The 25,248-nt window shown below is 56.2% G+C and overlaps 1 protein-coding gene across 1 annotated transcript in view; it reads left to right on the top strand.

The window, feature by feature from the left end:
- The first annotated feature begins 5,098 nt into the window (after positions 1 to 5,098).
- The window catches only part of SMARCD3 (SWI/SNF related BAF chromatin remodeling complex subunit D3), a 30,044-nt gene continuing 9,894 nt past the window's right edge, over positions 5,099 to 25,248 (top strand). The window contains exons 1-2 of the mRNA XM_036102098.2: positions 5,099 to 5,215; positions 7,137 to 7,277. Coding sequence (XP_035957991.1) covers positions 7,239 to 7,277 — 39 coding nt within the window. The 5' untranslated portion in view covers positions 5,099 to 5,215; positions 7,137 to 7,238. The remainder of the gene's footprint in view (positions 5,216 to 7,136; positions 7,278 to 25,248) is intronic.

Below are 25,248 nucleotides of genomic sequence, written 5' to 3'. Positions count from 1 at the left end.
CTGAGCTGAAGGCAGTCACTTAACCAACTGAGCCACTGATTTTATAAGTACATAGAAAACTAAGGAAACGAACAAACAAAAAAAAATTTTTTTCAAAGAGATAATTAGGGCACCTGGGTGGCTCAGTTGTTAAGCGTCTGCCTTCGGCTCAGGTCATGATCCCAGGGTCCTGGGATCGAGTCCCACATCGGGCTCCCTGCTCAGTGGGAAGCCTGCTTCTCCCTCTCCCACTCCCCCTGCTTGTGTTCCCTCTCTCGCTGTGTGTCTCCCAGTCAAATAAATAAATAAATAAATCTTTAAAAAAGAGAGAGAGAGAGATAATTATCATTGTGGTACATCCTTACAATGCCATATTATTCTAAAAAGAAATGAGCTATCAAGCCACAAGAAGATATGAATGAGGAAACTTAAATGCATATTACTCCATGAAAGAAGCCAGCCTGAAAAGGATGCATACTGTATGCTTCCGACTCTATGGGATTCTGGAAGACAAAACTGTGGAGATCAGGGGTTGTGGGGAGGGAGAGAGGAATAGACAGAGCACAGAGGATTCTTAGGGCAGTGAAATTATTCTGTATGATACCATGGTGGTAGATACGTCATTATACGTTTGTCCAAATCCATAGAATGTACAAGGAAAGTGAACTCCAATGTCAACTGTGGACTTTGGGTGATAACGATGTGTCAGTGTGGGTTCCCTGATTGTAACAAATGTCCCATTCTGGTGTGTGTCATTTTGTAGTTTGGCGGTGGGGGGGGGGGTTGGAGGGAGGGGGGAAGGGTATATGGGAATTCTCTGTACTTTCCACTCAGTTTTACTGTGAAACTAAAATTGCTCTAAAAAATTGTTTATTTTAAAAAGGCTAATTACGAACTCTACGAACAAAAGTTGTCTAAGAAAGGAAGAGCACTCACAGTTCAGTACATGGCTCAGCCAGGACCAGACCGAGGTTTTGTGGGGCCTGAAGCTTGGACAGGATATCTTGAGGTGGGCAGGGCAGGAGGACTCAAAGAGAAGAAAAACACCAAATCAGAAATACATCTGACTAAATCTCAGAGCAATTTCTGGAATCTTTGTACCTTCCCTCTCCTGATCAGAGGGTATGGGGGAGTCTAGTTAACCATCACCTCACATAGTTACGATTTTTTTTTCTTGAAATGAGAACTTTTAAGATCGACTCTCTTAACAACTTTCAAATTGCAATACAGTATTATTAACCGGAGTCACCATGCTCTACATGATATCCCCTATTTTTATTTGTTTTAATTGTAATGGAAGACACATAACATCAAATTTACCATCTTAGCCATGTGTAAGTGCGCTGTTCTGTGGCATTAAATACATTCACACTGTTGTGCGACCATCGCCAACACCCATCTCCAGAACTTTTCATCTTGCCAAACAGAAACTCTGTCCCCATGAAACACTAACTCCCCCTCCCCCTGTCCCCAGCCCCCCCCCCCGCATTCTCCCCAGCTCCGTTGTACTTTCTGTCCCCTCCAGCACTGGGACTGGCCTCTGTGATTGCACTCCAGCCCTTCTACCTGGCATAGTGAGTTGTTCCCATGTCTTAATCCCCCATCCAGTCAAGAGGTGTCTCATTCATCCCTGCCCACAGAGCCTAGGACAATGCTGGGCACACCAGAAGACAAGTTCGAGGCAGAAATGCAAAACAAGTAAAAGAAAGGGGGCGCCTGGGAGGCTCACATGGTTAAGCATCTGCCTTTGGCTCAGGTCATGATCTTGGGGTCCTAGGATCAAGCCCTGTGGGCTCCCTGCTCAGTGAGGAGTCTGCTTCTCCCTCTCCCTCTGCCTCTCCCCCTTCTTGTGCTCTCTGTCTCTTTCTCTCTCTCAAATGAATAAATAAAATCTTAAAAAAAAAAAAGAAATTAACTGATGAAGAGTCCCATACAGGTTCATGATCAAAGGCACATAGATCTGTGGCCTAATTTTACATAGTGGGTGCTCAGTAATTTGAAAGTATAAATGATGATATGGGTGGTTTTTGTAAACTTTTACTTCTAAATTAAAAAGCTAAAAAGGAACACGCAGTGGAAAGCAAGTCTCCCTCTACCCATCCCGCCCTCCAGATCCTCACCAGAGGCCAGTTCCTTTTGTACCCAGAGGACTGTGTGTTTATATGCACACGCACACGCGCACACACACACACGTGCGTGCACACACACGCACGCACACATACACTAGCATGCTTTACACACTGTTCTGCACGTCTTGCTTTTTTCACTCACCTTATCTTTGAGATCCTGCTCTATCAGTCTATAGAGTGCTTCCCCATTGTTTGATAGCATTCACTGAATGATGTATTTATCTTGTCACCTGTTTATCCTGTCTCTTATCACCTGTTTACACCTGTCACACTATTTAATCTGTCACCCATTGGCAAACATTTAGGTATTTCCAATTCTTGCTACATGAGCAGTGCTGCAGGGAACAACAGCGACCCTCGCAGATGACTGAATTTCGCCCCTCACCGCTAGCCCTGTCCCACCCAACCTCTGGCTCAGCCTCACCCCTGGCCTCCCAGGCCTTCACTGCCAGCCCTCCTGCCACCAGAGCCTGTCTGCCGGAAGCCTCCTCCAAACATTTACTGGGCCTTCCTCTGCACCCGGCTTGTGCTGGGCTGACAAACCCCAGTCCCACCCTCCTGGAGCTCCCAGTCCAGAAGGAAAGACGGACAAGGGATCAGTGACTTAAAAACTAATGCTGGGATAGAGACAGGCTGCCCCACCTACCTGGGAAGTCATAAAGAAGAGCCAGGGGCTTACCTTTGATAACTTTATCCCTGATGGACAGACTGTGAGTGGGAGGAGGAAAAGGAGCCGCAGGGTGTGGGCACAGGGTTAGAAGAGGCAGGACTGCCCAACTGGCTCCCTGCCTGTCCTCTCTGGCCAGGCCTAGGCCAGCACTCAGCCAGCCTGCCTCCTTGAGGCCACCCGTGCTTGTGTCCGGGCTGCCTATTCTCCTTCTGAGGGCCTCCTCTGATGATCCCCCAACACACACACCCTCATGTCAGGACCCGGTCACCTCGCCTCACTTTCAGAACCAACTACTTGTCCCATCAGAAGGGCTTATTCTGCCAAGTTAATAACTGGTGTTGGTGGGAAGGGAGACAGCTGGGGGCGGGGGGGGGCGGACAAGTGGGTGTGTACCACCTCTAAATAGACTCCTCTCTGCCCAGAGGAGTGAAGCTCTAGTACTGACCTCAGCCCCAGGGTCTGGGTCATGGGAAGTCTTTCAAGCCCCCTCAGATCCCATTATCCAGACGGCTTTCCATGTCCCCCACTCCCCTAGGTCACTGAACAAATCCTTCCCCACCTCAAAATATCCACTGTGCCTCTCTTTCCCCTGCATTTCCAAGAGTCCCTTGTTAGGAGATAAATGTTTCCCTTGTTAGGAGATAAATGTTCCTAGGAAGGACAGCATCGAGCTGTTAGCAGGGACCCCGGGTCCCTTCACTAGAAGGGACACAGGAATACATTTGATCTAGCGCGTTAAGTAAGCAAATTTGGGTAAAAAGGCCAAAGTGGGTCCTCTGAGTAGCCAAAGGTCTGAGGTCCTCTGGGGAAGGGTCCTGAAAATAGGATCACAGGTGCTGAAAGGCACTGGGGAGGACTGAGTGTGTCTTCCCAGGGCTGAGCGGGAGTGTGTTTCTGTCCAGTTTAATGGCAACGTGTTTTAAAGGGCCAGAAAGTGGAATCAACCCCAAATGTCCATGGACAAATGAATGGATAAACAAAATGTGGCTGATATCCACCCATAGGTTGTATCCATCCATACAATGGAAGCTCGTTCAGCCTGAAAAGGAAGGCAGTGCTGACAGCTGCTAGAGGATGGGCGAACCTGGAGGACGTTATGCCCAGCGAAATAAGCCAGTCACAAAAGGGCAAGTGCGTATGAATGTATTTATATGAGGTACCTAGAGTAATCAAATTCATAGAAACAGAAAGTAGAACGATGGTGCCCCAGGTCTGGGGGGGAGAGGAGAATTGTTTAATGGGTAGAGTTTCAGGTTGCCAAGATGAAAGAGTTCTGGAGATGGTCTGCACAACAAGGTAAATACACTTCACAGCATCGTACCGTACGCTTAAAAAGATGGCAAATTTTGTGTTCTGTGTAGTTTAACACAATTGGAAAAAAATTAGGTAAAAAAGTAAAACATAATGACCAAAAAAAAAAAAAAAAAACCCGCAAAAAAACAAAAAACAAACAAAACAAAAAAACAGTGGAGGTAGAAAAGCCTCCAAGTTAGCTCATGTCAGGGGCAGCGCAGGCCCAGGCAACGCTGGGAGCCCACCACCCCGAAATGCCCACAGTGTGAGGGAGTGGCTGGATGGGGCTAGGCTAGGCATCTGGGACAGAGGCGAGAATCTGAGGGGGCAGGACCCCACCGACCTGGGTCTCTATCACAGCTCCTCCTCAGGGGCTGCCAGGACCCTGCCCCAAAGTCCTCACCTGCTGGATCCTCCATGTGGAGGCTCCCACTCCCTCTGGACCTTGCCTAAGTCTCTCTGAGGCTCATCCCTTTTAGCAGGTGAGAGTTGAGCCCCTGCTGTTATGCCAGGCACTGTGCTAGCTGCTACTGGTGCTTGGAGGGGGACTGCTACCCACATTTGCTTACTGAACGCGCTAGATCAAATGTATTCCTGGGAGACCCCATGGAGTGACCAGGGTCGGCTCCTGTGACTGGATGTGGGGCAAGGGCTTGTGCATAAAGGTAGGAGGAGATGTCATCAGTCAGTGCCTGGCTCTGAACCTGGAGTGGAACCGATGCCCCGCTCCCCGTGTGTGTGTGTGTGTGTGTGTGTGTGTGTGTGTGTGTGTGTGTACGCGCGCGCGTGTGGTCCGAGAGCAGGTAATGTCTGCGGTCACTTGGGATGCTCTGACGGTCTGTGGGACTCAGTGGGCGCGTGGGTGCACCTACGGACCTAAGGCTCATCTGTGCACAGGCTGAGGATCACAATGGACTTGGCCAGGGCGGGCGGCGATGCTCCCAGCGTGGTGATCGCGCTTTCGGATGGCTGGGGCGACGCTGCCTGCTCTGATCCCTAACTCATTATTAAGCTCCTCGCTCTTTGCAGACGCTCCCTGCGCCTCCCCCGCTCCGGGCTGCAGCGGCGCAGGCGCCGGGCCGAGCCGAGCGCGCCGAGCGGGGAGCGGGCGGCGGTGCTCCGGGCCGGGGTCCCGGGGGAGCAGGTGAGCGACCCGCGCTGCGCGGCCCCCAGGCCCTTGCGGAGACGCCGCCCGGCCGCGCTGCGCCGGCGCCCCCGCCTTCCCTGCCTGGCAGTACCCGTCCTGCCTCTGTTGGCATCATCCCTCTTTCCCCTGCCTGGCATCCCTCCTCCCCCCTGCCTGGTATCTCCTCTGCTCCCGCCTGCCTGGCATCCCTTCTTCTCCCTGCCTGGCATCCTCCTCCCCCCTGTCTGGCATCTCCCCCTGTCTGACATCCCCCTCCGCCCCCCTGGCCTCTCCCCGTTCTCCTCCCTGCCTGGCATCTCTCTGGTCTCCCCACTGCCTGACATCCCTCCTCCCCCCTGCCTGGCATCTTCCTTCTCACCCCTTCCTGGCACCTTCCTCTTACCTGGCACTTCCCCTTACCTGGCACCCCCCCCCAGCCTGGCGTCTTCATCCCCTCCTCATCTCCTGATCTCTCCCCCCACTCCTCACTCTCTTCCTCCCCCTGCCTGGCACCTCCCCCACCCTCAGCCTGGTATCTCTTCCTCCTCCCCCCTTTCTTGCACCTCTTCCATGACTGGCAGACTCCCATCATACCTCCTCTCTGATACTTCCCCCTTCTCATCTCTGCCTGGCGTCTTTCCTTCCTTCCCTACCTGGTACCTTCCCATCCTCCCTCCACCTGCATTTCCCCTCCTTCCCTTTGCCTGGCACTCTCCTGCCTGGCACCTCCCCTCCTCTCCCCTGCCTGGCACCTTCCCTCCTCCCTGATTGCCTTGCACCTACTCCTCCCCCTCGCCTGCCACCGCCTCCCTGCCTAGCATGTTCCCATCCTGCTCCTGCCTGGCATCCTCTCCCTCCTACCCACTCCTCTGCCTGGCACCTCCCCTCCTTCCCTCTGCCTGGCACCTCCCCCCCTCCCCTGCCTGGCACCTCCCTTCCTCTCCCCTGCCTAGCACCTCCCCTCCTCCTCTCCTGCCTGGCACCTCCCCTCCTCCCCCACCACCTGGCACCTTCCCTCCTTCCCCTGCCTGGCACCTTCCCTGTCTCCACTTGGCACCCTCCTGCCTGGACACTTCTCTCCCATTCAGGTTGTCCCTCTGTCTCAGCCTTCCTGCAGGGCACCCCCCACCACCGCCCCTGGGCTGGTAACCTCTCCCCCATTGGCATCTTCCTCCTCTCATTGCTGGCCTGCCTCCTCACACTTCTCGGAGTCACCTCCTGGCCAACACCACCCACGTGCGACCCTGAACCACGCTCAAGCCCCACCCCATACCTATAGCAATGCCTTTTCCTTGTCCCCCACACTCCACCTGCTCAAGGACTTGAGTTCACAAGTTGGGTCCTGACCCCAGCCTGTGGCCTTGCTGCTCTTGCGGGAGGGGTGAAACCAGGACGGCCATGCACACAGGGAGGGGCCGGCGTGAGCACAGTGGGCACACTAAGAACAGGCCTACTTGATGCGCCTGCCGCCCCCAGGGATTCCCTCAGATGTCCCTTCTGGGCTCCAGGAGCCATCCAGGTCCCACCTGGGCCTGATGGTCATGCCCTGTGCCTCCAATGCCCAGCTCTCCCTCTTCTCTCCTGCCTATCGCCAAGTCCCCAAAACTTGCCTCTCCTGCTGGGCCTGGGTCTTGCCTGGGTTCTCTGCTCTGTCCTTCTAGCTTAGTCCTGCCAGACCTGGTCTCTGCCGACTGCTTCCTGCTCTCACACTGCTCCCGCCCCATGCTCCCCGTGCAGCCCTCGCTGGCCCTTGCCTGTCACCTCCACCCTGGTCCCTTTCTGCATACCTCCTGTTTTCTTTCTCAGACCTCCTTGTCCCGGACTTTGGTCCACCCAGCTGAGCCCCTCAGGTTTCCTCACCAGCCCTCGGAGGTCCATTTGGACTCTGCCTTTGGGGCTCGGGGTCTGGCCCACCCCTCCCACTGCCCTCTCCTTTCAGATTCTCCTCACAATGGCCCTTGGTGCTGCAGGGGCAGTGGGCTCTGGGCCCGGGCACCGAGGGGGCACTGGATGACTCCCCCACTGCAGGACCCTGCCACCTATGACTCCAGGCCTTCAGCACCCACCCGCCGTGGTACAGGTAGGCGCTGCCCCCCCCCAGCCCAGGAACAGGAGCCCTGTGACCCCACTGAGTGGTGCTGGCTCTTGGCCTCCGGTCATACCCCAAGGCCCCCTCTTGGCATTTCTGCCCCGCCCGAGCCAGACCTATGACATGCTTCTTCCCATCCCCTCCCACTGCTGGGGCCATCCCCCAGCCCCTGCTGACATCTTCCACCCTTCCACTACCTCTTCTGAGTGCCCCTCTCCTCCTGGCTCCCTGGCTCCTACCTATCAAAGCCAGTCTGCGCCAGGAACCAGCGAGCCTGAAACCAGTTTTTGGCTCAGGTGAAAATGGTCTGGGTCTCTGGCTTATTTCATTTCCTCCCACTCACAGACACGCAGACACACACCTCCTCCGTCCTCACCTGCGTGTGTGCACACATGCTCCCTGCTAGCTGGGGGGGACCTGCTGATGCCCAGCACACCTTGGGCTCTAGAAACCTAACCCCAAACCTGCCTTGGCAAACCTCTAAGATCCTTCCAGAACCCAGGCAGGGGTTTGTTCTTGGCGGGACGGGGAGGTGGTGGTAGCCTGTTGCGTGGCCTCGGGTGGGGCCAGCCCTGTGCTGCCACCAGGCAGGCCTCAGACTCACGGGTGCTCCAGGCCCATCGCACGTGAGTGGGACCTTCCTGGGCCTCCTCTTGGCAAAGTGTGAGGAGGTTGGCCAGGCTGGTATCACGTCGGTGCCCCTGGTCCAGAAGGAAGCACCGAGGCACCGGGTGGAAAGGCTGCCTGCCTGAGAGCCCCGTTCAGCTGTGGGAAAGGGCAGGAGTTGGGTCTGAGGCCTGCCCAGCCCCACCTGTCACCCTGGCCGCCTCAGCAGTGGGAGTCTCCTGTGACAGGCTGGGTGCTGGGGGGGAGGGGTCCCTGGAGGTGTGAGGGACTTACTCCCTGCCCTCAGGACCCGAAGCCCGAGGGGAGTGCCCCAGCAGACCATTCAGACCCCAGGGCTCTGAGGAGGGGAAAGTCCTCGAAAGGAGCAGCGTGAAGTGGGATTCCAGAGGACAAGGCGCTGGGTGAAATGAGGGTGGCTTTCCCAGCTTCTCCTTCCTCGAAAGGGCCGAGGAACTCTCTCTCTCCTGCCTGGGCTGTTCCCCTCCGTCCCACCCCTGTGGCGGGCTTGTGCCTGGGCAAGATGGTGCCGTGGCCGCTGGTTGCGGGCGGGGACGAGCCCGGGGCTGTCACCTGGTGCCGGCCACTGGGGAACCATGCAGTGCAGTGCAGGAAAGTCCAGGCCCCGCACAGAGGTCCTGCCTACTGCCCCACAACCTAACCACTGCCTTAGGTTAAGTGTGGACCTGTTCCCCAGCTTGCAGAGGCTGGTTTTTTAATGCAGAATCCTAAAGAGAAGGTGTAAGCTGGTGTACTTTCTGGGCAACCCTAAAGATGTCGGGTGTCTGAGGCTGGAGGCTTGCCGAGCAGCTGGGGTCCCTGGGAGGTATGCGAGAGCCGGGGCCCCCACGTGGTGAGTCCTTGTAAGTCGTGGCTGATTTGGGGTGCACTGAGCTAAGCCCTAAGCTGGCTCCGTGGCAGCAGTAGGTCGGTGCCCTGGGTTGATCCAGACCTTGCCTGAAGGAGGTGATCCCCCCGGAGGATGGGCAGCAGGGGAGGGGAGGCGTGGGGGGTTGGAGGCTCTGAGCGTGGTGGGTACATCCTAGTGACCCCTGGTCCCAGAGGGGCCTGGTCACAAGGTGAACGGAGGGTCCGTCGTGAGGCTCCTGGGGGCCTCTCCGTGGGATGCAGGGGACAAGGGGTGAGGTGCTCGGGGAGGTTTCTGGCGTTTTGTTTTAGAACCACGTGAACGTGAAACTGGGCTTCATTCAGCATGTGCAGTCCCAGGCATGGAGCCGGCTTTGACGCTGGGCGGCTCGGGCACGTGCTGTCGTTTGGACGCTGACAGGCCCCGTGCTAGCGTCTAGACAGCGCAGGGGGCGCGAGCACAGGCGTGCAGCAGCTGGAGGCTGTCTTCGCCCCGAGTGCCGGCAGTGTGATTGCAAGTGAGAGCTCGTTATTAGTGAGCGTTAAGTGGTGGAGGTAATGAGCTGGAGGTGTCACCAGGAGGGGGTGTCACGGGAGGAAGTGGCAGGAGGTGTCACGAGAGAAGGCCGAGTTGCAGACACGTGGGCTGAGCGAATGGCCCTCAGGTCCCGCTGGGTTCTGAGCCCTCTCGGATGACCGTGCTGGAGGCGTCAGCCCGCTTCTGGTGGCCTCTGCTGAGGGACTCCTGGTGGGGGCCAGGGCTGTGGCCGTGGTGTCCCCGGCTGGTGAGGGATGTGCAGACCCTTGGTCACTTGTGAGGACCCTGTGGGAGAGTGGTCGCTCACTTTGGTCTGGCCCACCTCTTGATTTGCTTCCCGAGCTGTGAAACCAATTCCTTTGTTACCTAAACTTAACTTCCAGGAAATTTGAGAATGTGTCTTATGAGCATGTGTCCCGCTCATGCCTTTCCTGGAATTTACAAACTTGGATCATCTCCCATGTCAACCTTCTTTCCAGACTGAAGAACGTTCTGGGGCCTGGAGCGAGGAGCAGCGGTACTGTGGGGAGGGGGAGAAAAGCAGAGACTAGAAGATGCAGGAAGATGTGCTTGTTTTCTACCTCACTCCAGAAAGGGTCGGAGGCACGTTGCAAAGACACGTGTAGGGAGGACGTCAGGACATTGGGAATACAGGGCAGGGAATAGATGTGGCAGCCAAGGATGACATTAGTGCACAAAACCCAAGCCCCAAGGCCCCGAGGCCCCCTCCACAGTGAGAAAACAGGACGCTCGTGTCATTCACACCGCCAGGAAGCCAAACCATTTGCTCAAAGACACTGTGATTTCGGGCCCTGTGACCCCGAGAAGTCTTTCCTGTGTGGTGACGTGAGGGGGACACTGGGTGGCAGAGCTCAGCACAGGTTTCCTAGGCAAAGGCAAAGACCAACAAAATAGCATGCAGCCATGTAAATATCGCTGATCATGGTCAATCCCGAGACAAAAGTTAGAAGGGCTACAGAGGAAGACCTCGCCTGCCTCCGGGAAGTGCTCTACACGCCACTATTTACAACAAAGTTTTGAGAATGGTCAGGCAGCAGGAAGGTCTGTTTAAATCGGGAATTAAGTACAGAGTCACATTCTTGGGGAAGGCTCATATCCTTGTAGGAACCTGGAGACCTCAACCAGCACACATGCCCAGCAGGTGGGTTTGGGTATAGGGTGGGCCCAGTCACATGCCTTACACCGTAGGTCGTGAGCCCGCTGAGAAGTAGGCCCGCGTGTCAGGGACATAAATCAGCTTTACCGCAGGGCCAGCCAGACTAGAGAAAGAAGCTTGAACCTGAGGCCTGGATGCCCCAGGCAGACCCGATACCCTAACTTGGGTTTGTTTATCTGGGGCATGGGAACAGCTTGAGATGGGCTCCCTCCTGCCAGCAGACGCACCCCAAAGGGAAGGGCAGGCTGCAGGGAACAGTCCTGATGTCACCACCCCTGGCCCAGGAGAACTTGTCTTGCAGATGTCAGGACCCCCCCCCCCCAACCTCCTCAGGCAGAGAGCCCCTCCCAAGTGGTGGGAGAGGTGGCAGGATTATTCCAGAGTCTTCTCTCCAGAGGAGCAGAGTAGAGGTCTCCCCGTGAACACACGATGACAAGAGCATGGGGTCCCCTCCACAGTGGGGGTGGGGCTGGCCATATGCTGACAGCCACACAGAAGCTCAAGCCCAGACCTGGGAGTGACATATGACCCTCCCCCTTCCTTCTCTCTCCCTTGGAACAATCACCTCTTCCTTTGATTTGATTTGATTTCCTAGATACATCTCAGTTCCATCCACTTACGTCTCAGTAATGCCACTGTTGTCTCCTGCCTGGACCACCGAGGTAGCCACCCAAGTGGTGCCCCGCTCTCAGTCTGGGCCCCCGCCCCCAACCCCAGCAACACAGATCTGATCTGTTCTCTCTTCCGTTTCCTCACGGGCTTCAAGCACCTGCCCTCACTCAGGGCTTTCCCACGTGCTGTTCCCTTGGCCTGCAACACACTTCCAGCTCCCTTCACCTGCCTAAATCTGCCCATCCTTCAAGTCTCGACTTAAATGCCACTTCTTCCAGGGACACTTTCTCCCACCCTGATTAGGTATGAAGTCCCACCTTCTTATAGCTTATAGCATGTACAAAAAATTTAAAGATGTCAGTGCAGTGCTCCTTAAAGGCACAGACTGCGTCTGTCTTTTTCAACACAACACAGAACAATATTTCGTGAATGAATGAGGCAGGGGGTCGGGGGGGAGGTGGCTCTGACAGCTGATCTTAAGAGGACCCTGAGGGGCGCCTGGGTAGCTCAGTTGGTTAAGTGTCCGACTCTTGATCTCAGCTCAGGTCCTGATCTCAGGGTCGTGGGATGGAGCCCTGCATCGGGCTCTGCGCTTGGTATGAAGCCCGCTTGGGATTCTCTCTCTCCCGTTCCCTCTGCCCCTCCCCTGCTCTCTCGCTTGCTCTCTCTCTCTCTCTAAAAAAAAAAGAAGAGGACCCTGAGATCCCTTCATATGGTTGGCCCTGTCCTCTCTACACCCCACAACCCAAGGGGGGGCCTTTCTTGCCTACCCACCTTGGCCTGCTGACACCTGAGCTGCTCTTGGCCCATGGCTGGGCAGCTGTCCCTTTCCAAAAGGACCTGTTCACCATGTTCACAGATGCTCCTTCCATATTTAGTTGGGTTTTTAAAAAAAGACTTATTTATTTATTTTAGAGAGAGAGAAAGAGAGCATGCCTGGGGGAGGGAAGGGCGGGGAGAGGGAGGAGGGGCAGACGGAGAGAGAGAATCTCAAGCAGACTCCCCACTGAGCACAGAGCCTGACACGGGCCTTGATCCCCCGCACCCGCGCTCCGACCCTGAGATCATGACCTAAGCCGAAATCAAGAGTGGGATGCTTAACTGACTGAGCCACCCAGGCACCCCATCTTTAGTTGTTCTTGTGGTGAGGAGAATCTTCCTTCCAGTGACCCTGGTCTTGCCCTTTGGAGTTCTAGAGAATAAACCCTTTTCTGCTTCCATGACATCTAACTGCCTCCAGACATTTGGAAGCAGTTGTCCACACTCCCCGGGTCCGCCTGCAGGAACTTTCGGGAACTGGCTTCCTCAAATGTTCCTCACCTGGGGGCCTGTGCAGGCGGCTCTCACCCTTGGCGCCCACTGGGAGAGCCAGAGGGGGGTGAGGCTGCCTGGTGCTAGCAGACAGGCTTCGGGGCTCCCAGGTCTCCGTTGGAAGGTGGGCTCTGCCCCTCACCAGCTAGGTGGGTGTGGGAAGAGGCACTTAGTTCTCTGAGCCTCAGTGTCCCGTCTGTAAGGTGGGACTTGATGCCCCTTCTATAAAGATTCTGTGGAATGCTAAGTACTGAGCACTCAGCTCGACACCCAGCATGTGGTGAATGCCAGAGTGCCCCTCACCGGCCCGTGGGTTAAAATGTGGTGCTCAGTGCCGCCCTGAGCACCACGGCATCCAGGTGTCATCCGTAGACCCTGTGACCCTGTCCCCCCTGGTCCCAGGCCCAGCTTCCTTTCTCGCTGCCCGTATACTGCGGGCTCATAAAGGCCTGGAATCAGCGAGCAGCCCCTGGGCCTTTCCACCCCTCAGCTGCGAACTCCATTCTCCCCGCTCCCACATCTTGAACTCAGAAGCAGAGTTATCTCGTTAGCTTTAGCCCAGCTTCCCAGCCCTGATGCAAGTCTGCATATTTAAGAGCCCCGCCTTCTTTGCCTTCAGTGAAGTTTTGAGCTGGAAATAAAAAGTCAGCCAGCGCGGTGGAGGGGAGAGCCCTGTGGTGCTCTGGCTGTCCTGGGCTGTGAGCAGATCTGATCCCCTGTCAGCAGCTGAATCCACAGCAGGAGCCCCAGTGGGTGGGCTCGGAGGAGGGGCCGGAGTAGAAGGAGGAGAAGCTGAGCTCCAGCTCTGTCTGCAGACCCCACTCTACCCCACCCAGCAGGAAGCATTCTTTTGCTTTTGTGCCTCAGTTTCTTCTTTGACCCCTTACTTTTACCATCCAACCACTATCTTACTCTGGCCTCTTCCTTCAGGAGAAAACCATCTTAGACACACTTTTAAAGAATGCCTGTCTGGTGGACTAGAGCCCCACCTGTCCAGACGCCCCCACCCCACCCCCAACAGTCCCAGCCCTCATTTCTTCCTTCATCAGCCCCCGAGACTCCAGAGCAGCTCGCACCAGAAGGAGAAGAGCCAAGCAGGCCCGGGGCAGAAGAATAGCAACCAGTGTTGATTGAGAGCTTATTGCAAGTTTTAGGAACTGTTTTAAGAATCTCTCGTGGTTTAGCTGATTTATCCTCACCACAAGACTATGAGGTAAATGCTAATATTATCATCATCACTTTCAAGATGAGAAACTGAAACTAACTTCCCAATGGTTAGTGCAAGAGTCCTAGTTGGGGTCTGTCCACCACATCCAGCCCTCAGAGGTGTGCGGTGACCCAAACCAGAGAGGCTCTCAAAGAGACAAAGCAGCCAGCCCTTTCTGTAGGCCCAGGCCAGCCCTTTGTACCCCAGCACCTAGACCCAAGGTCAAAGGCTAGTTGTCCTGGCGCTCAAAGCTCACACCATTCATTTACATTCATTGCTGGGCGCCTAGGGCTTTAGAGTTTGCAACTCCCCACATTGGGGGGGGGGGGTAAATTGGAGAAGTCCTGCCACTTCAAAAAGGGAGAGCCCCTCCCCAATTCCATCTGATTGTTTCCAAGTATATCAGTGGGCTTGTGTTGCCAGATTTCCAGGTTTTTCAGAGATTCTGGAAATCTGGCTTTTTATGTGAAATCTCTCAATTTTTAAGATTTTAAAAAGTGTTTAAGAAAGACACTGTGTGGGCTAAGCCAAACCTGTCTGTTTTGCAGCTTCCTCCTTGGCTTCCTCTCATGCCATCACCCCCCGACCGGTCACCTCTTCTAGCCCAGAGCCCTAAATCTGCATTACTAGCCCGGAGAACTCAAGGGTCCCAGGCATCATTGGACCCCAGGTTGAGAAACACCGCATTGACTTAGGGTCACTTTAAGCAGTCTCTTGTCATCAATGAATTTTAAACAGAATGCAGAGAGTCTTGTCAAAAACTTGACGGTCCTCCCCCTGTAGAAACAGGGATCCCAATAATGTGCTGCTAACAGGAAGGAATAGAGGTAGAATCCCCCTCAAAGCTTGAGTTTTAAACCCAGAACCGCAGCTGGTGAGGGAATTCAGGGCACCTTTGACAACCAATGGTGGGGGCCGGGGGGGGCAGTTCGATGACAAGCTGAAGAGAACAGGGACCTTGAGATCAGGACATGGCGGTCTGAGCCCTGTCTTTGACGCTAGATCCCTGTCTGGCTCTGAGTCAATCAGTAACCTTGTGTTCCTCATCTGTAAAATGGGCATAGTAATATTCAGCACTGTAACTTCCTGGGATGTTGAAAGAACCAAATTAAATAATGCATACTGCACTGTTTTGTAGGCTATGACGCTCCGTAAAGATGTATGTGTGAATTTGGAGGTGTTTGACAAAGTCTCTCCCAATATCTTGAGTGTGACACATAAACGTGGGCTGGATACAGTAGTGTGCGGGTAAATATTTAACAACTGGCTCTTGACAGGGTGGGAAGGGGGAGCTGAAATCTGATTTGTATTATTTGCCAATTTCCATGGTATAAATACTCCTACCACGGCTGATTTTAAACTACCAACAAGACACTCCACCACATCACTGCATGTTACTACGATTGAGTAAATTTGCTGCCAATTGAAGACTCAGCCCCAAGGTTGTAGATTGTCTGGAGAGAGGGCTTTGTCTGCCTGTCCTTTCCCAGTATGGTCAGCATGGACCTGGATGAGGAGAGAAGGTCATCCTCATGGATCTATGAATGACACTCAGCTGGAAAGGGTGCAAATATATCAGATAACTGAACTGAGATTCAAAGCATCTCAAGCTTAGAATAATGGGCTGATTCCTACAAGATGAATATCAACAGGAGTAAGTACAAGTTATCTGTTCTTGAATCCAAATAGGCAACGTTAGAAGTAGGGGATGGGAGACACGTTTCGGCACAATCAGAGTAGAAAGAGAATTGCAGTTTTAACTGACAGTGAGTTCAATAACAGTCCAAAGTGGGATGGATGGTTACCAAGGAGTGATATGTTACTCACAGTGATAGCTTCGTTTGGGCCTCTAGGACTTAACAAGAATTCCCACATGTGTCCCGTCAGTACTGTTTTGCTATTCACAATAAGCCTGTAAGAGCTGAAGTGGCGCAGTACCCATTTTAAAGATAAACAGACTGAGGCTAAGACAGGTTGACACAACGTGGCCCTTTTGTACTCCTGTCAGTTGGTGGTGGCAAAAAGACACAAGCTCAGGTGTTCTGGCCCCAGGCTCAGCCCTGCGTCGTGCTCATAAGCACGTTGTTCTCAGTGCCCTGCTTTCGGTGGCTCCAGGCAGATCAGGGGATGCGAGGGGAGAGGCGGGTGGGCCTTGAACGGGCAGGCCGGTCATAGGAAGACCAACACAAGAGTAGGGAAAGCTGTGGGGGGGCGGGGGCGGCTGGTGAGTCTAGAAATGTAGGGTAGGCTAGAAATGTATTTTCTGGAGGCAGGATGCCAGAGAACAAGGTGTCAGCAGGGGGCTGGGTTCCTTCTGAGGCCTTCCTCCTTGACTTGCGGACGGCTGTCTTCCCCGAGTCACACGTCTTCCCTCTGTGTGTACCTGTCCGGGTGTCCTAAATTTCCCCTATCTTATGACACCGGTCATATTGGATTAGGGTCACCCTATTGACCTCATTTTAACTAGACTACCTTTGTAAAGACCCCATCTCCAAGCATGAACACGTTCTGAGGGAGGGGTGTTAGGACTCCAGTAAATGAATTCAGCTGGGGGAGACACAATTCAACCTGTGTGGGAGTTGGCAGGGGTGGGGGGGTGGACTATGATCCCTTTGGAATTTGGAGCCATGTCTCACGGAGGAGGGAGAAGATGAGCTCTAGGTAGCCAGAACCTCTGGGAGGTGACCCAGGCTCATGCGCGCCCCAGGCAGGACCGAGGTCCCCGCTGCCCCTTGGCCCTGGAACACCAGCTCCTCAGCCGGCTGTGGCTTTGCTCACGTGGGGCCGCGTGCAGCCAGAAGGAGGCCCGCGCCCTCTGTTCCCACAGACAGCCCAGGCATTCGCCGGTGTGCACTGGTACATCCCCGCGGCGGGCTCCGCCTCTGCCGGGGCCGGAGCGCAGCGCCTGGGGACGCCCTCGGCCACGGCTGCAGCTGGCTGCTGGCTTCTCCACCACGGCCACAAGGCCGGCCACCCAGCCAAGCCACAGCCCCTCTGATTGCCTCTTTTCCCCATAAGGAAGCCCAGAGCTCCGGAATGGGGTGCACCGCGCCTACACCCCCCCCCCCCCCCAGCAGCAACTGTCCTGAGGCAGGAGCTGACACGGGCTTCTCACCGTTCCGATGCCGCCAGCCCACCCGTCCCTATCCGGTCCTCAAACTCGCTGTGTCCCCGGGGCTGAGGCTGTCTCGTGGGTGGATGAGCTGCACTTGGCACCGAGCGCTCACATGGTAGGCGCTCGTTAAATGTGTGGCAGCAGAGGAGGAAGGGGACAGGCGTGGGAGGAGGCCCTGCTCTTGCTCCAGATGCCTCCAGCGGCAGCTCCTGGACCTCAGCTTCTCTTGGCCCAACAGTCGCCCTGACGAATTCTTCTCAGGTGTGAGTCCGGTGGCTTTGCCGCTTCTGGGGGCTTCTGAATGTCTTCTTTCCCCCCTTTCCTGCAGTCCTTACCAAGTTTCTGAGCTTCCCATGTGAGACCCACCCCGCATACCAATGCCACTTTCTGCACTCACGGAAGCTTCCAGGGGTTGGGGTAGAACCCAGACTCTGCATGGGCTCCCCGAGCCACCAGAATTAGCCACTATGAGTAATTGCCCGGCTGAGCCCTCAGAGGTTCCCTCCGTGGTTTTGTGACGGCCCCGCAGCGGAGGGGCTCTGAGGGCTCCCTGTTTTCACCAGTCTCCTAGCTGGGGGTTGTTGGAGAGCAGGGCCGCCGGGACCCAGAGATGAGGCGGGGCCGTGGCAGCCACACGGGCAGGGGCGGGCCAACTCAGCGTCAGGAGCTAGTAAGAGTGGCGACTGCTAAGTGTCCCCTCTGTGTCAGGCCCTGTGCCCCACTCTGCACGTGCACGGCTTCATTTTAAGCCTCACATCTACCTGCGAGTCAGGTGTGGGGCGTCCCGGGGAGACGAGGCTCGGACAGGTGAAGGGACTGGTGCAAAGTTATGAGCTGAGTGTGAACCCGGGACCGTCAGAAGTGGTCCTCCATCCAGGGCAATTGCACCCTCCAGGGACAAAGGACAACATTGGGAGATATTTTTGTTTGTCGCACTGGAGGGGGGGCAGGGGGCGTGCTGGTAAAATTTCCTGGATAGAGGCCAGGGATGCCACCAACATCGTAGGATACGTGAGACAACCCCCACAATAAAGAACTACCCAGCCCCAAATGTCAGTGGTGCTAAGGCTGAGAAGTCCTGTTCTGAAGTCTAAGCTCAGAGGCATCACGCTGTGGTGCCTGCGGAGACCCCACCCAGGGCAGTGGGTTCAGGGCCTGGGGGAGGACAGGACCCCAGAAGAACTGGGGTGATGGGTAGGGTAGTAAGGCCTCATTGTCACAGCCCTGTCCCAAGACAGACTAGGTGGCAATGGCCAAAGCAAAAGCCCAGATCTGGGAGCAAGGGCAGGGGGTCAGGGCTAGCTGAGGGGCTACCTGGAGGGGATTCACTGGGGTGGGGGGGCACCAGCTGGCCTTAATTACAAAGGATTGTGCAACCAGGGGCTGTACACCAAGCAGGTCCTGAGACCATCCTCCTCCATCTCCTCCCTACTGCCCACTCCCCAGCGAGTCTTCCTGAAGCCTCTTGGCCATCGCCACAGCTCTCTGAGCCCCGGAGTAAAGAGGGTATGTTGTGTGGGGACATGGGAGAGGCTGAGCCCAGCTTTGACCGCGAGATCCTTGATCATAGACCAGCCTCAAAGACCACCTCTTCTCAGACCCACGCACTTTTGGCCCCGTTCCCCCAAGAAACCTGCAGCCAGTCCTCTGCACACAGATGGAGCCTTTCGCCTTTTGCTCAGCTCAATTCTATCCTCCTTAGGCCACGTTAGACCCTCTGAGTTCTGAGGCTCATGGCCACCAAGCGGCCCCAGGGGAGCAGGACAAGGTGGCTCTGGGGCTGCCCCAGAGCACCGCCTGCTTCTGGCCTGTGGCTAGGACCACGTGTTCCCACTGAGGTGGCTAGGTGGAAGTTCTTTGGAAGCTTCTGTGTCTCATGAAGGGGGTCAGCTGGGAATGGGGAGGCGGAGCAGGGGAGCAGATGTGGAAACTCACATCGGGAGCAGGGCGGGACAGAGTGTGCGTGGAGGAGGGACAGCGGGACAGCTGGGCAGCATGGGGCCAGGGTGCTCCTGAATACTGAGACCCCATCAGGGTGCTTGTGTATCTCTCTCCGGCCACATGCAGGTGCCAGGTACAGGGCAGGAGTTGGTGAAAGCTGGATTTAACTCTTAAGTAAGAGAGTCAAGAGTATATGCAAAGGAGGTGAAATGGTGAATTTTATGTTATGTATGTTTTATCATAATTTTTTTTTTTTAAAAAAAGAATCATATGTAACGGTGTGGTTATGATGAGGGGTGTGGGTCAGAGAAATGGACCAGAGGTTCCAGTGGAGTCACAGGCTTTGGGGATCAGGAAACCGGACAGAGTGAGCTGGAAGGACAGGAGATGGTGGTCAGAGTGAGGTGCTTAAGGCTGATATTGGGGCACGGGGCTGCAGCTGCTAGAATGACAGTCACCCAAGAGGTGACTTGGAGCAAATAGCTGAGGGAAGGTGGGGGGATCTCTAGAGGAGAGGTGTCCGAGGAATGAGAGACCCGAGGTGTGGCAAGGGCCATCCATGAAGATCCCGAAAAGCAGCAAGAAGAGGACGGGCGTCAGTGAGTGTCCCCGAGTGGCGGGGAGGGTCTCTACCCCACCTCGAGGCCAGTGGTAGGGGTGCTCTGGGGAAAATACTGCCACGACCAGAGGCAGTTTTCGGGGGCAGTATGGTCTCTGGAGGGCTTCTCTCGCAAGAAGGCAAAAGGGCTGTTCACTGAAGTGGCCAAGCGTATTGGAAATTTTATTTCTGATAGACCACACAGTAAAAGGGTTCAGGTTGGGAGATGGGAGAAGAAGAGGGGCCACACCAAGCCTTACAGAGCTGAGGATGCAGCTGAAGGGAGTCCGGGGCCTTCTGTGGGGCCAGACACAATCAGGGAGGAAGTATGTCATGATAGGAAGGCAGGTGCACTCCATCCAGGCTGACCGTGGGGAGGGACAGAGTGTCGGGTTAGGAGGGGAAGGGCAGGGCGTCTCAGCCCCCACCCATGCAGTGTAAAAGTGCCCTCAGACCCTGTGGGCAGGGCAGGGCCCACCCTTGACTCCTCACGGAGTTGAAGGTACCCGGGAGACCAGGTCCATGGTTGCCTCCGGGCAGGTTTTACCTATACATTCTGCTGCCAACTGACATTTGGTTTGATTTCCCTGAAACATTTGTCAAGGAAATGTACATGTATTTTTTTCTACTCATTTTTCTTCACTCAGGTGACATCCCAGACCTCAGAATGTAGTGGTTGGCAGAAATCCCTCTGACCACCTGGTCAGAGCAGTAGCTGAGGCCTCAGAAGCTCCCCGGGGGTGAGGGGCAGGACATTAAGCCACAGGAGACTGTCCCCACACTGGTCATGAGGGAGCAGCGAGCTCTAGGGGAGAGAGGAGAGGAATCCGAGGTGCTGGGATGGGGCTCCTGTCTGCCAAGAAAAAGGAGGGCCGAGGCCTGGGAGCCATGGGGTACAAGCAGGGCAGGAGTGATGGCTTCAGCCAGACATAGGCATTATGGGATGGGTGGGTTTCATGGGCCCTGGCTGCGGGGCAGCTAGGAGGCTGGTGGGGGGACATAGGCAGTGAGAAGGAGAGGCTTGCTGCTCCTTGGAGTCTTGATAGCCTGCGAGTCCTGAGACCATGGATCCCTTATTTTTGCCCCTGCATCTAGCTAGACAGGCCAGTGTTGGTCCAGAGGGAGATGGGTGGGGAGCAAGCATGGTCTGTGCCTCCGCACTAGGCAGAGCCATGACCCGTGTCCCGCCCCCTAGGCTGCAGGACGGGAGCTGGGGCAGTTAGAGCACGCCTCAGCATCCCATATAAATACCTCCCCACAGACCAACCCCATCCTGGGCAAAATGGGGAGCAGGCCAGAGTGGCTCGTTTTTGCTCAGTGCTATAAGCTGTTGGGTGTGGACTGCTACAAGGAACCATCTCATTAATGGCGGTCATGAGGGGAGAGTACAAAGCTACTACAAGTCCAAAATGTGCCTCCCCTCTGGGCTGGTGGGTGCTCAGGCCCCCAGTGACCAGCAGGTTCAACATGCTGACGTTTGCAGTTATCGTGTATACATGAGGTGTAGGTGAGGGGCAGGGAGGGGGCACAGAGCACCCACACAGAACAGAGAAGAAGGATTAACTCATTCCACTAACCTTTATCATACACCTGCTTACGGAGCAGGTCCCTGGAGACCCCAAGGCAAGGCCTTGCCTCGCTCCCAGGAGGCTGACGGCACAGCGGTGCACAGTGGTGAAGGCTCACCGGAAGGGTACTCACACAAGGACCAGGCTTCACCTTGGGTTAGCAGCATCCCTTAAATGGTGTGGGCCTATCTCTCTATGTCTCTGTCTCCCTCTCCCTCCCGCCTCGTCTGCCTTGGTTCCTGTCCCTGTCTTATGGAATCCTTGGATTTCAGGGCAGGAAAGGCCCTCGGAATCATCTGGTTACCCCCTTCCCTTTACTCCTGACAAAGCTGAGGGGCAGGGAGATACAGCAACTTGCCCAAGGTCACACAATTATTTTGGTGTCCTAGTTTATCTTTGTGTTTTGCTTCTTTCTATCCTATTTGTCTTTCTTGTGTGTGTTTGCAAAACTGACACAGAAAGGCAAAGTCACACAAAGAGACAGACGGCCCCCTGGCTAGTAGCAGAGGGTGTCCAGGCACAGAAACATTCTCGCACAAAGAGGGAGGTACCCAGCGCTGCTCTGGCCTGGGAAGAGGAGTCAAGGGGGGAGCCAGGAGGAGGAGGAGGAGGATTGTGCCATGATGTCCCAGGCCTGGTCTGCCAGTGTCTTGTCTGCTGGCTGGAGGAAGCCCCTCACCAGAGGTGAAGATTCTCCTTCACCCATCTCTGGGGACTGGGCCTGGCCTCAAGGTCTAGCTGGAGTTCCCTGGGGGCCTGGGATTTAGGCCAGGCGGGTAGGCTGGGTCAGCGCTGCCTCTGGGACCCCTGGCATGCCCTGGGGTTTAGTGACCAGAGGAGAAGTTGGGGGCTGAGTTTAGCGATGGGCCAGAACACGGAAAACAGAGGTCCACAGCCTGAGAGCTCCAGGTGGCCTCACTGTGTTTCTGTCTCTCTGTCTCCCCAACCCCCCCCCCCACACACACACGCACGCACGCTGATGCCCCAGTCAGTGAGGGTAATTTCATTTCGCTAAGGAAAGCTTTATTGCTGGGGCTATACAGAAAAGGGGGCAGCGGAAAGAGGTCTCTTCCTTCAGTCTGGTTTCCTTTGTTCCTCCCGCGCCTTCCTCCCTCTCCCCTTCCCAGCTTCCCTCCTCTCCTCCTAGCCTCCTTCTTCCATTCTCCCTCCCCTGCCCCTCCTCCCCCCTCCCCCAGAGCTGGGTCCCCGTAACAGGACCTACACTGAAGGCGGGGAGGGGGGGGACCGCGGGCTCCGGCCTCAGCCTCGATGGCCATCTTCCCGCAGGGAAGGAGTTAAGTCTCTCCGCTGCATCCCTCCTCCCTCCTCCGCCTCCCCCGCCGCCACTGAGTCCTGCAGCTAGGCCCTGGGCTGACCTTCACCGGGAGGGAGGCCGCAGTGCGCATGCCCGGGCCGGCTCCCGTCCGGCTCCAGCCGCTGCCCCGGCCCCGGGCGGGCGAGGGCGAGGGAGGGCGGCAGCGGGCCGGGACGTGCTCCCGGCGCCAGGCAGCCCTCCTCTCCCGCGCGGTGCTGTGATGGGGCGGGGGGGTGCGGGGACGCTGAGCCCGTCCCGCCGGCCGCCGCGCATCTCTCCCTGAGCGGGGAGAGGCGCTTTGCCATTTGGTGCTTGTGGTGCTTCGGAGGGAAGGAGAGATGGGGGGACGGCAGGGGGGACTCCGGCTCCGAGCCGCAGGGCGGCCGCCCTCTGCCCGGACACGCGCACGGTCTGCCCGAAGCACGGCGTGGGCCGGTTGGCCGAGGCTAAGGGCCCAGTCGGGCTGGGAGGAAGCCCCGGGCCCCCCCCCACGTCCCCCGCCAGCTGGAAGCGGGGCTTTCCCTGGGCCTCCACCCCACCCCGGCCCGAGCCTGTGGCAGTGGCACGGCTGAGCGCTCTTCTGGGGCTGAGCCGTTGGGGATCCTGGCCTTTGTGAGGTGGGAGTCCTGGCTCAGGGCACCCACCCCTGCGCCTCTGCTTTCTGGTCTGAGGCTCCCCCCGTGTCTGCCCCTGTAGAAGCAGCATGCAAATGTGCCTGCTGGCTGGTGCCTTGTCGGTGGCACCGTGTGAGTGTCTGTGGAGATGGTGGAGATGGGCCTGTGTGGGCAAATCCAGGTGGCTTCTTGTCCCTCTGGCATTTGCATTGGTGTATGTGCCTGAGGGGCATGCGCCTGAGGGGCATGCATGCATTATGTATCCGTTGTCAGCGCTGGCACAAGGCTGTCTCCCAGAGAAGTGGCTGGTGGGGGGGACCCGATGCTGGGGTGGCCCAGGACAGAGTTAGCTATGGTCTTGAGTGATACTCACCAGCTCCCTGGGTATCACCAGAGCCTTTGGTCTAACCACCTCCTGCAATCTCCTCCCTTCCGGGACCAGTCCCCTCACAGATGCAGGGTATTCCCACTCCCCTTCATGTCCCTCCCTCAAACTTAGCTGCCCAAGCAGGGGTGCCCATCTGCCTCCTTTGCTGTCTTCTTTACCCAAAAGGCCTCTCCGAGAGTTAAGAACTCTGAGCTTTACACAAAGCCTAAAGGTGTCTGCCCCTGCCCCAATCCCCCAGAACCCCTAAGGTCTGTGGTTTCACGTGTCCATGCTAGAAGCACCCACAGTGGGTGGGGGTGTCCATGGCGACTCAGACCTTCAGGTAAGTGGCAGAGTATGAGCTCCATCCACTGGCCCACTGAGCTTTGGGTGGTTGCAACTGTTAGCAGGCATTTGATCAGAAGTCCCCGTGTCCCAGCATGGGGTGGGGTGGGGAGGATAGTGGGACTTAAAGACCAGTTCCTGAAATCAGGGGGCCGCATTTGGAAAACCAAACCTAACATCTCAGACACTGGTCAGGCAAGTGCCAATTCATGGCATAGCATAGATGGCAATGGGTATTCAAAGAAGAGAACTTGGTGCACAGGAGTGGAATCAGGGAAGGCTTCCTGGAGGAGGTGGGGCCAACACTAGGCTTTAAAGGATGAATATGATCTGGATAGGCAGATGAGCAGTAGTAGAAGGATTCCAGGCAAAAGAATAGTGGGAGCAGAGGCTTAGACATGGGAATGAGTGAGGGGTTTTGGAGGTTAGTGGACAGACTGGAGAGGTTACCTCCCCCAGGTCACCAGTAGCCACCTTCATGGCCTCTGGCAGCCACCCACCCATTCCCACCCTGCCAGGACCCAGTTTCTGCATGGGCGAGTCTAAGGGGACGCTGGGTAGAGATTTGGTAGGAAGGGGACCTCTAGGTTCCTTGCTAAGCCAGCAGAAAAGGAGGGTTATCCTGGGCCACTCTGGCCTTCCAGAGGACTGACCGTGGGCACCCAACTGGACGGTGACAGGAGCACAACTAGGGCCCAAGGAAATCAGGCTGCAGGCAAAAGCACTCTCCAGGCAGAACACTCCCGTAGTTCTTTGTCTGACCTCTGAAGGCATTCTGAAGGGGTTGAGGGTCAGGATCCCCCAGTGCAATTCTGGGTCTTTAAGGTGTAACTTCAAATAAGTTTTCCAACAAATTCCCCCAGGCATTGCCCCACCCTCACCTGGATGCAGCCCCGGGAGGCACGGAAACTTGACCCACTCTCGTCCCAAAGCCCTTGGGCTCTTCCTCCAGAAGGAGGAGAGAGGGGTGTGGCCTTTGGGGGCCTGGGTGGTGCTACGGTTCCCAGCCTGGGGATCTCAGGATTTGCCCCTCCTGTTTCCGGCCCCTCCTTCACCCCAGGGACTGCTAGCTCCCTCCACACTGCCTCTTCTGGGGCTCCCTCACAATCCCACACTTAGCCCTGCTTTCTTTGGGGTCTTGAGGCTGGCCCTACCATGCCCAGCAGCCCCAGCACCTCTGGGTCCCCTACCCCCACCTCATGCCCGGTTCCAAAGCCATGAGGCTCTGCTTGCCTCATTCCCTCTGCCCATGCACCCAAGCACCCACCCCAGCCCCTCTCCTGCCCTCACATTTTCTCTTCCTGTTCTCAGGAGTCGGATCCACCCCTCTTTTCCGAAATACTTCCCCTCTTGCCCTCACTTTCTCACATAGAGACAAACAAAGACTCCCATACCCAGAAATAGACTCACACGGAGCTGGAAGACACAGGCCATGTCCTGCCACACACGCACCCGCGAGCGGGCGCACGCACTAGAGGCTCTCGTGGAGGGAGGCACACAGAGAAGGCATTTGTCTGTGCACGCACATAAACATCCACACCCACAGCCGCCGAGCCGTGCCCACACCAGGGTGCAGACACACACGGCGGGCGAGACAAGGGCGCACACATCTGTGGACGCGAGGGGACACCGCCTCCCCGGGCACACCCACCACTGACGGCCTGGTGCAGGAGGAAGGCCTCCTCCGGGCTCCGGCTCCCCCCCGGATTCCTTCCAGCGAATGTTTCCCTACTTGGCCTGCCAGGTCTCTGGGGAAAGGGCCT

Source organism: Halichoerus grypus, chromosome 12 (assembly GCF_964656455.1).
Source record: "Halichoerus grypus chromosome 12, mHalGry1.hap1.1, whole genome shotgun sequence".
Classification (NCBI taxonomy): Eukaryota; Metazoa; Chordata; class Mammalia; order Carnivora; family Phocidae; genus Halichoerus; species Halichoerus grypus.
Note: the sequence above shows the minus strand (reverse complement) of the source record. Positions and strands in the feature narration are given on the sequence as shown.